General features: G+C 49.6%; 1 protein-coding gene across 2 annotated transcripts in view; it reads left to right on the top strand.

The window, feature by feature from the left end:
* The window catches only part of l3mbtl2 (L3MBTL histone methyl-lysine binding protein 2), a 125,580-nt gene extending 117,409 nt beyond the window's left edge, over positions 1-8,171 (top strand). Inside the window, exon 18 of one of the 2 annotated variants that reach the window (XR_011587868.1) lies at positions 863-2,999. Coding sequence is in view for 1 of the 2 variants with exons in the window: in XM_070861644.1 (XP_070717745.1) it covers positions 3,447-3,457 (11 nt within the window). In the remaining variant the exon portion in view is untranslated. Of the gene's footprint in view, positions 1-862; positions 3,000-3,446 lie in introns of those variants that run through there. The other variant, XM_070861644.1, reaches the window with a different exon arrangement.
* Positions 8,172-10,867: the final 2,696 nt, after the last annotated feature.

Here is a 10,867-nt window from a genome sequence, read left to right as displayed (position 1 = left end):
GGGGGTGTGTGTGTGGGGTGGGGTGGGGGTGTGTGTGTGGGGTGGGGTGGGGGTGTGTGTGTGGGGTGGGGTGGGGGTGTGTGGGGTGGGGTGGGGGTGTGTGTGTGTGGGGTGGGGGTGTGTGTGTGTGGGGTGGGGGTGTGTGTGTGGGGTGGGGGTGTGTGTGTGTGTGTGTGGGGTGGGGGTGTGTGTGTGTGTGTGGGGTGGGGGTGTGTGTGTGTGTGTGGGGGTGGGGGTGGGGGGTGCGTGTGTGGGGGGTGGGGGGTGCGTGTGTGTGTGGGGAGGGGGGGTGTGTGTGGGGGTGGGTGGGTGTTTGTGTGTGGAAGTGTTTCTTCATTTTACTCCTGAAAGGCCTGGCCCTAATTTCTAGCATCCTAAACTTCCCAACTAGCTAAAATAGTTTCTAATTACCTCTAAATCATCTCTTATCCGTCTAAATTCCAGGGAATACAACCCTAGTTTGTGTGTAATCCCCTCTTGCACACCTCAGATAAAAGCTGTTTATCTTTGGTAGCGTGGTCATGTATTGTCGATGAGGCAAGTTTTGCGGGTAACAGCGCCTGTGGAACTTTCCCAAGCGCTGTGTCCCTGTACATAGAGGCTCCACAGCATCGCCGTGCCAGAGATTTGTACTGTGAGACGGCACTATAAGGACCCAAGCCAATACCCAAGGTTTGTAGCTCCACTGATGGTTCCAGCGGCCAGGCTTTTAGTGAGCCTGTTTTGGGAGGCCTGAAATAAAAATGTTGGAAAACACCCAGCGGGGTCAGGCAGCCTCTGTGGCGAGAGAGAAAACACGCTGACTGTTTCATCACGGAGAGGTCATTGACCCAAAACGTTAACGCTGTTTCTCTCCCCACAGATGCTGCCTGACCCGCTGGGTGCTTGCCACCATTTTAAGTTTTTTTTATTTCCGTGTTGGTCGTGATTTGCTGGCCACAGGATGCTGGTGCAGGTACAGACTATAGCAATGCTCTGAGCTGCCCAAGTCATCGTCATCATCATAGGCAGTCCCTCGAAGCGAGGATGACTTGCTTCCACGTCAAAAAAGGGATAAGTTCCCAGTTGTTTCAATGAAGGACCTAATATTCCAGATCCCGAACTACATGTTGAAGGGTGGAAGATGCCTGTGCGTGGATTTTTTTAACGTGAGGTGGCCGTTGCACACCAGCCACCACACGGGCTTGACAGAGCGAGGTCTTGGTCCAGTGGCAAGGGTTAACCAGGACGACTGGAGACCTGCTCTGCTGCACGGACCTAGTGCGCACACATATCGCAGTGTGGGCTGGGCCCGTGCTGCCCCTGGCCTGAACTCACGCGTACCCTGGGCCCTGATCACATCCCTCCACAGTCTCTCACCGCTCCTGCTGTATCTGCCCGCGCTCCAATCACCGACCTGGACCTTGATGACATCACTCTTCGCTGCCTTCGCCCTCCTGCACCAACTCGCGCAGCTCCCCGGAGTAATAGGCCTCCACGCCGCTCTCCTTTTATGGCCCCGACCTGCCAAGTGGTCCGGTGCTCGAGCTTCTCAAAGTCTCTCCCTCTGGAGCGTCCAGCTGGGTCACACTCCCGAGACATTGCTCCTTGTTACGGTTGGACTCGACTGTGTTCTTTTGTTCTGCCAGCTAATTGTAGCGGGGCAGTTAATGTGAGTGTAAGGTTATGGACTGTTTTGCCCATATCATATCTTTTTTTTTATTAACCAAATCTCCAGTCCCGTTTAGGACCTGCCATAGATTGCTCAGTTTAAACGAGGTAAAGTGTGTTTCTCGGTCTGTCAAACAGATGCACTTTTGAGGAAGAATCATCGGAGCAGGAGGAGGCCATTCAGCCTCTCGAGCCTGTTCCGCCATTCAGTGAGATCATAGTTGATCTGCGACCTAACTCCATCTACTCCATGTATCCCTTTGGTTAACAAAAATCTATCAATCTCCGATTTAAAATCAACATTGACCCAGTATCAATTGCCATTTACGGACGATTTTTCAAACTTCTCCTACCCTTTGTGTGTAGAAGTGTTTCCTAATCTCACTCCTGAAAGGTCTGGCTTTAATTTATAGACTATGCCCCCCAGCCCTAGACTCCCCAACCAGCCAAAATAGTTTCTCTCTATCTATCCTATCTGTTCCCCTTAATATCTTGAAAGCTTCAGTCACCCCATAACCGTCTAAATTCCAGGTAATACAACCCTAGTTTGCATAAATTCCCTCTTGTACACCTCAGATAAAAATTGTTTATCTTGGGTAGTGTGATCGTGTATTGTCAATGAGGCAAATCTCGTGCCTATGCATTGCTTTGCAGCTTCCACAATCCCACCAGGTACTGGGTTAGGGGCTCTGTGTTTTCCCACAAAGCCAGAGGACCTTTCTCACCGAGCCCACGTATTCAGGTGCTGTACAATCAAAAGGGATTGGATGGTTCATGCAGGGAATGAGCGATGCCTGGGAGTGATCACCGGCTATAGAATCAAGGAGACTAGTTTGAAACCTGGGAGTAATTGAAAGCTGTTGAATCGGGTGGATCAGGTGGTTTATACAGACACTACCTGGGAGTGATTGCAGGATGTAATGTAATCGAAGGGTTCAGGTGTCTTGACTCGCAACAAACAACTTGTATTTATATAGCGCCTTTAATGTAGTAAAACGTCCCAAGGTGCATCACTGGAGCGTATGAAACAAAATTTGACACTGAGCCACATAAGGAGATATTAGGGCAGAAGTTTGATCAAAGTTAAGAACATAACAATTAGGAGCAGGAGTAGGCCCGAGCCTGCTCCGCCATTTCATAAGATCACGGCTGATCATCGACCTCAACTCCACTTTCCTGCCCGATGTCCATAGCCCTTGATTCCTCCAGACGCCAAAGGGAGCGTCTTTAAAGGAGGAAAGAGAGCAATAGATACGTGGAGGTTTAGGGAGGGAGTCCCAGAGCTTGGGGCCCAGGCAGCTGAAGGCACGGCCACCAATGGCGGAGCGATTAAAATCGGGGAATGCTCAAGAGGCCAGAATTGGAAGAGCGCAGAGATCTTGGGGTGGGAGTGGGGTGGGGCTGGAGGAGGTTTCAGAGATCCAGGGAGGGGAGAGGGGGTGCTGTTGTGGGGTTGGAGAAGGTTACAGATGGGGGGGGGGGCGGGGAAGGGGGGTATTGTGGGGCTGGAGGAGGTTACAGAGACGGAGAGAGGGAGTGTTGGGCTGGAGGAGGTTACAGAGACGGAGGGAGGGAGTGTTGTGGGGCTGGAGGAGGTTACAGAGACGGGGGGAGGGGCTGTTGTGGGGCTGGAGGAGATTAGAGACTGGGAGGGGGCAAGGCCGTGGAGGGATTCAAAAACCAGGGTGAAAATTAACAAAACCAGAATCAATTGGATTAAAATCCTCTGCTCGGCTCAAAGAATAGATTGCAGGTTTGGAGGTGTTCACTGGTGTTTAATGTTTTTAATAATATAGATGTGGTTTAAATCAATCACTGGAGACGAAAGCCTGAGGTGAAATACATACCTGTATTGAGATCAGATCTCGCTCACTTACTGCAGTTGTACTGTGGACTCCAACTGCCTGTGCACTCTCTGCTTTTAATCATGATGGTCAGGTTTGTGACTGTTTCACTGCAGGTTTGTCGATTAAATCAGTTATGCCAGGAAATTCTATATCATGTTAACTAAAGTTTTAAATTGCATTCTTCAAATGTGTATAAATTATCAAGTATTTTCTGTGAAACCTCATGCAATGTAAGTGTGTGTGTGTGTGTGTGTGTGTGTGTGTGTGTGTGTGTGTGTGTATTTTTATAATAGTTTAGTCGACATAGATACACGTCAATAGAAGGTTTTTACACTTTGCGCCTAAGGGACTCCTAAGTCAATACACCCAAGAATAAAACTTCATATTTAATAGTGCAGAGGCTATGTCGGGGTAGAGACTTTGCACCAACAACTGGTGCCAAAACTCAATCGTATGTGAGTAAATCTTGCTCTCTTCCCATCGTGTTCACGCCGGCCAACAAAGAGCTATCCAGCCTAATCCCACTTTCCAGCTCTTGGTCCGTAGCCCTGTAGGTTACGGCACTTCAAGTATTTTTTAAATGTGGTGAGGGTTTCTGCCACCCTTTCAGGCAGTGAGTTCCAGACCCCCACAACCCTCATCTCCCCTCTAAACCTCCTACCAACTATTTTAAATCTACTCTCCCTTGTTATTGACCCCTCTGCTAAGGGGAATAGGTCCTTCCTATCCATTCTATCTAGGCCCCTCATAATTTTATACACCTCATTTAAATCTCTCCTCAGCCTCCTTTGTTCCAAGGAAAACAACCCCAGCCTATCCAATCTTTCCTCATCGTTAAAATTCTCCAGTCCTGGCAGCATCCTCGTTAATCCTCTTTGTACCCTCTTTGGTGCAATCACATCTTTCCTGTAATGTGGTGACCAGAACTGCATGCAGTACTCCAGCTGTAGCCTGACTAGTATTGTATACAGTTCAAGCATAACCTCCCTGCTCTTGTATTCCATGCCTCGGCTAATAAAGGAGAGCATTCCGAATGCCTTTTTTAATTACCTGATCGACCTGGCCTGCCACCTTTAAGGATCTGTGGACATCTGTGTTACATTTGTGACCTCCCCTTTAAAGCCGTGTGCCGATGGTGTGGGTTGCAGATCTCTCTCCAGAAACTCGCAGCTTTTTCAGACTGGTTCACCCGACCCCAGGTGACGGAGAGGCATTGCTGCTGCTCAACCCTGCTCCTTCCACCCTCCGGCCATTTGCTGGCCCAGCTCGGACCATTGTCTGCCGATTCATAGTGTTCTGCAGCTGTCCGCGGGCCTCTGGTGTGCCACGTGGCCACGTTCTTCATGTTGTCCTCGACGGCGAGTGTCAGCAGGCCGTTCAACTGTGGTGGGCATCACAGCCACTTCATTCTGGCCCCTCGAGCATCAAATGTCTCGCAGGGGTCACTGGATGGTGATAGGAGTGGGGATCTTGGCCAATTATTCTCCTCTTCCACCACCCCCCCTCCAACCTTTCCCAGAGACACTTGAGAGCAAATATTAGCACCTCTACCACTGCCAAATACACTCTCTTTTAAAGTACGGTTTACCACCTCATTCACAGTACCCTTAACTAGTAATTCCACAAAGTGGCAATTAACTTTTCAAAGTCATTTGTGCTTTATTTGCTGATGTAATGTGCTACACAGTGTCAGCTGTGGCTCAGTGGGCAGCACCCACGCCTCTGAGTCAGAAGGTTGTGGGTTCAAGCCCCACTCCAGGGACTTGAGCTCATAATCCAGGCTGACACTCCCAGTGCAGTGCTGAGGGAGTGCTGCACGGTCAGAGGTGCCATCTTTCAGATGAGACGTTAAACCGAGGCCTCGTCTGCCCTCTCAGGTGAACGTAAAGGTCCCATGGCACTATTTAGAAGAAGAGTGGGAGAGTTCTCCCCGGTGTCCTGGATAATATTTAGCCCTCAACCCAACATCAGTAAAACAGATGATCTGGTCATTATCACATTGCTGTTTGTGGGAGCTTGCTTTGCACACAATGACTGCTGTATTTCCCACATTACAACAGTGACTACACTTCCAAAGTACTTCATTGGCTGTAAAGCGCACTGGGGCGACCTGAGGCCACGAATGGCGCTATAGAAGTGAAAGTCTTTTTTCTTTCCACATAAGAAATAGGAGCCGGAGTCGGCCATTTGGCCCCTCGAGCCTGCTCTGCCATTCAATGAGATCATGGCTGATCCGATCATGGACTCTGCAAATTCAACTTTTTTGACTGATTTTTTTTTTTCGTGTCTATTTCCCTCTTTTTAGTTTTCCTCGTGGGAGAACCAAACGAGTCGATGATTGACATGTTCCCGGGCCCCTGAATACCGGTCTTTTGTCTCCCTGCAGTAGTTGCACAAGTGCTACGGGAGAACATGTAGAATGATACCGCAAAGGAGGCGGCCATTCAGCCCATCCTGCCCGTGCTGGCACTTTGAGAGAGCTCGCCAATTAGTCCCCCCCACCAAATATTTCCCCTTCAACTATTTATCCAATTCCCTTTCCAAAAATGACTGTTAAATCTGTTTCCACCGCCCTTTCATGCAGCGCGTTCCCAATCATTATAACTCGCTGCGTTTTAAAAATAACAATTTTCCTCATCTCCCCCTCTGGGTCTTTTGCCAATTACCTTAACTCTGTGTCCTCTGGTTACCGAGCCTCCTGCCACTGGAAACCGTTTCTCCTTACTCATAAGTTTAAACACCTCTATTAAATCCTTATGCTCCAAGGAGAACAATCCCAACCTCTGTCTGGTACTGACAGAAAAGAAAATGAATACGTTACATCGAATCATAGAAAGCATCACAGGCAGCCCCTCGAAATCGAGGAAGACTTGCTTCCACTTTAAAAGTGAGTTCTCAGATGGCCATACGGTCCAATACGGAAATTACAGTCGCTGCCGCGGGCGGGACAGACAGTGGTTGGTGGAAAGGGTGGGTGGGGCTGGTTTGCCACACACTCCTTCCGTTACAGCAGGGAAGGAGGCTATTTCGGCCCATCGTGACCCCACCGGCCCAGCCTAATCCCACTTTCCAGCTCTTGGTCCGTAGCCCTGTAGGCTACGTGGAACCTTTCAAGACCCTTCACCAGCACTGCTGGAGTGAAGTGTCGTAAGGGGTTTCATCTTACATGAAGCCCTGTTGCTATTTCAGATGCTGACTGACTAGCTGTTCATTTAAAGCGTTTTGTTTTTATTTCCGATTTATTAATTTTTTTTCCCCCAGGTTTGCTTTTTCCCTGCTGCCTCTCCCGGTTACCCAGCTGTGACCAGGGCATCGCTCTGAGGCGGGAGTGTGCCTGACTGAGCCACAGCTGACACCTCGGTCTGCTAGCCCCTAGGTTCCCGCGCCCCCTTTAAAATTGTACCATGCTGTTTACATTGCCTCGCCTCTTCTCTCCCAAATGCATTACCTCCGACTTGCCTGCATTAAATCTCACCCGCCCGTTTCATCAGTCCATCTCCGTGCTCCTGGAATCTGATGGGGGTCTGGAACTCACTGCCTGAAAAGGTGGTAGAGGCCGAAACCCTCATCGCATTTAAAAATTACTTGGATGTGCTCTTGAAGAGCTGTAGCCTGCAGGATGACGGACCAAGAACTGGAAGGTGGGATTAGGCTGGGTAGCTCTTTGTCGGCTGGCACAGGCACAATGGGCCGAATGGCCTCCTTCCATGCGGTATCATTCTGTGAGATTCACTGTCTGGAGTCAGAGCCCTGCCATAGAAACATAGAAAATAGGTGCAGGAGCAGGCCATTCAGCCCTTCTAGCCTGCACCGCCATTCAATGAGTTCATGGCTGAACATGAAACTTCAGTACCCACTTCCTGCTTTCACGCCATACCCCTTGATCCCCCGAGTAGTAAGGACTTCATCTAACTCCCTTTTGAATATATTTAGTGAATTGGCCTCAACTACTTTCTGTGGTAGAGAATTCCACAGGTTCACCACTCTCTGGGTGAAGAAGTTTCTCCTCATCTCGGTCCTAAATGGCTTCCCCCTTATCCTCAGACTGTGACCCCTGGTTCTGGACTTCCCCAACATTGGGAGCATTCTTCCTGCATCTAACCTGTCTAAACCCGTCAGAATTTTAAACGTTTCTATGAGGTTCCCTCTCATTCTTCTGAACTCCAGTGAATACAAGCCCAGTTGATCCAGTCTTTCTTGATATGTCAGTCCCGCCATCCCGGGAATCAATCTGGTGAACCTTTGCTGCACTCCCTCAATAGCAAGAATGTCCTTCCTCAAGTTAGGAGACCAAAACTGTACACAATACTCCAGGTGTGGCCTCACCAAGGCATCATACCTTACACTAACGTGCCACTGAAAGAGCATGGTGCAGTATCGGTGTCAGGAATTTGGCGACAATGGAGTTGCCTCTTCCTGAAGTACGTACCTTGTTGGACAAATCACTGGACAGGAAAAGTGCAGAATATTTGATATGGTAGAGCGCACCTTCACAATGAATGGAAGTGAATACTTGACTTTTTTAAAAATTTGCTGTTCTTATCAATTAATTTGATCGTCCATCTGTAACATAACTCTCAATTGTAACGCTAGCTTTGTTAATATTGCAAATCATGTACTGAACTGTAAAGAGTTGCTCACTGTAGTGAACCTGAATCATGATAATAAACTCACATGCTGTATAATATCCGATTGCGTTTCCTTCTGTTTTTCTACCCTGAGGTTGTGACAGGTGATCCTCCTCCTGCCCTCAATCCTGGATGGTGTTTTGGTCCCTCTGTTGGGTCAGCCAATGAAGTGACTGTTAAAGTTTAGATCTGCAGGTAGCCTGGGGGCTTGGTTAGTAATGTGTAGCCCGGCCAGCAAGTCCCAGGTTTGATTCACAGTCCGTGCTGTGTTGTCTAATCTCTCCAAGGACACAACAATTCTCCTGTCGGCCGTGGCTCAGTGGGGAGCACTCTCGCCTCTGAGTCAGAAGGTTGTGGGTTCAAGTCCCACTTCAGAGACTTGAGCACAAAAATCTCGGCTGACACTCCAGTGCAGTGCTGCACTGTCAGAGGTGCCATCTTTTGGATGAGACATCTGCTCTCTCGGGTGAATGTAAAAGATCACATGGCACTATTTCGAAGAAGAGCAGGGGGAGTTCTCACCCGGTGTCCTGGGGCCAATATTTATCCCTCAATCAACATCGCTAAAGCAGATTATCGGGTCATTATCACATTGCTGTTTGTGGGAGCTTGCTGTGTGCAAATTGGCTGCTGCGTTTCCACATTACAACAGTGACTGCACTCCAAAAAGCACACCACTGGCTGTACAGCGTTTTAGGACGTCCTGAGGTTATGAACGGCGCGATATAAACATATATCTTTTTTTTTTTAAGAGCCCAAGGGGGTGAGGTGAGGGTAGATATCGGCCAGGGCTCATGCTTCTGATTGCCACGCGGTAACACCAGCTGGTACTTGTGTGCGAGGAATCGGACGGGCGAGGAGACAGTCCGTCTCGGCTGTGGCACTCCCGGTGGTCGAAGAACCTGCCAACAGCCACTGTCTCGGGCCCACGAGAAGAATGATCGTTCGGCCAAGGTGACCGCCACTTGTGGAACCACACCCTGGCATGCATCATTGCTTCCAGGAGAGAGAGAGAGGTGACATTACATTTTTTTTTTAAATGTTGGAAGTGTAGCAGTCTTACTTGGTGCTGTATCTTAGTTACCTCTCGACTTGACTATTCCAGCACACTCCTGGCTGGCCTCCCACATTCTACCCTACGTAAACTTGAGGACATCCAAAACTCGGCAGCCCATGTCCTAACTCGCACCAAGTCCCACTCGCCCATCACCCCCTGTGCTCGCTGACCGACATTGGCTCCCGGTTAACCAACGTCTCAATTTCAAAATTCTCATCCTTGTTTACAAATCCCTCCATGGCCTCGCCCCTCCCTATCTCTGTAATCTCCTCCAGCCTCACAACCCCACGAGGTGTCTGCGCTCCTCTAATTCTGCCCTCTTGAGCATCCCTGATTATAATCGCTCAACCATCGGTGGCCGTGCCTTCTGTTGCCAAGGCCCTAAGCTCTGGAACTTCCTTCCTAAACCGCTCCGCCTCTCTATCTCTCTTTCCTCCTTCAAGACGCTCCTTAAAACCTACCCTGTTGACCAAGCTTTTGGTCACCTGTGCTAATTTCTCCTTATGTGGCCATTCTTTGTGTGTGAGCCTGGGAATTAAGTGAATTGACTGAGGGGCGATGGGTTCATCATACCCCAGCCCAACCCTGTCCTCACTCGCCCTCCGTGCATTTCCCAGCAGGGCTCGCCCGACAGTGTTCAATAACTGGGGGGGGGGGGGGGGGGGGGAGAGGAAAAAAATCAAAAGCCAGTCAAATACCTCCCCAGCCCTGCATTTCTTCATCCACAGTTACAAACCTGTTATTTTTTTCTTGCAATAATATAAATCGTGTAAGTAATCTCAACCTGTTTCCTCCCGTGTTATGGCAGTGAGTGCAGCGACACAATGATGGAGGATCTCTCGGTCTTCTCTGCAGAATGGTACAGCACACAGCGAGGCCATTCGGCGCACTCTTCCTGTGCCGGCTCTCTGACCGAGCGATCCAATTAGTCCCACTCCCCCGCTCTTTCCCCATCGCCCTGTACGTTTTTCCCCTTCCAAGTATTTGTTTCCTTTCGAACGTTGCTATTCAATCTGCTTCAGAACACCCTCGCGTCTGACTCCAAAGGTTGTGGGTTCAAGTCCCACTCCGGGGACTCGAGCACAAATCCAGGCGGACACTCCCAGTGCAGTGCTGGGGGAGTGCTGCACTGTCGGAGGTGCCGTCTCTCAGATGAGACGTTAAACCGAGGCCCCGTCTGCTCTCTCAGGGGGACGTAAAAGATCTCACGGCACTATTTCAAAGAAGAGCAGGGGAGTTATCCCCGGTGTCCTGGCCAATATTTATCCCTCAATCAACATCACTAAAACAGAGAATCTGGTCATTATCACATTGCTGTTTGTGGGAGCTTGCTGTGCGCAAATTGGCTGCCGCGTTTCCCACATTACAACAGTGACTGCACTTCAAAAGTACTTCATTGGCTATAAAGCGCTTTGAGATGTCTGGTGGTTGCTATATAAATGCAAGCCTTTCTTTTCTTCAACCGCCCATTCATAATGATGAAGCCTGTTTGTCTGGTCGGTGCCCAAATATAACCATGTGACTGCTTGCAGTACCGGAGGCGGCTGCTGCTTGGTGAAATGCGTGCTGGAGGATGGCCGCGGGGAATCGAGTTCTCTTCATTCATCAGCTGCAGGCTACAAAAGCTTCCCGCAGGTTCAAGTCTTCCTGCTGAGCCAAAGGTGAGACAATGGGGAGGGGCCGGG

Source organism: Pristiophorus japonicus, chromosome 19 (assembly GCF_044704955.1).
Source record: "Pristiophorus japonicus isolate sPriJap1 chromosome 19, sPriJap1.hap1, whole genome shotgun sequence".
Classification (NCBI taxonomy): domain Eukaryota; kingdom Metazoa; phylum Chordata; class Chondrichthyes; family Pristiophoridae; genus Pristiophorus; species Pristiophorus japonicus.
This window is presented reverse-complemented; position numbering and strand designations above follow the sequence as displayed.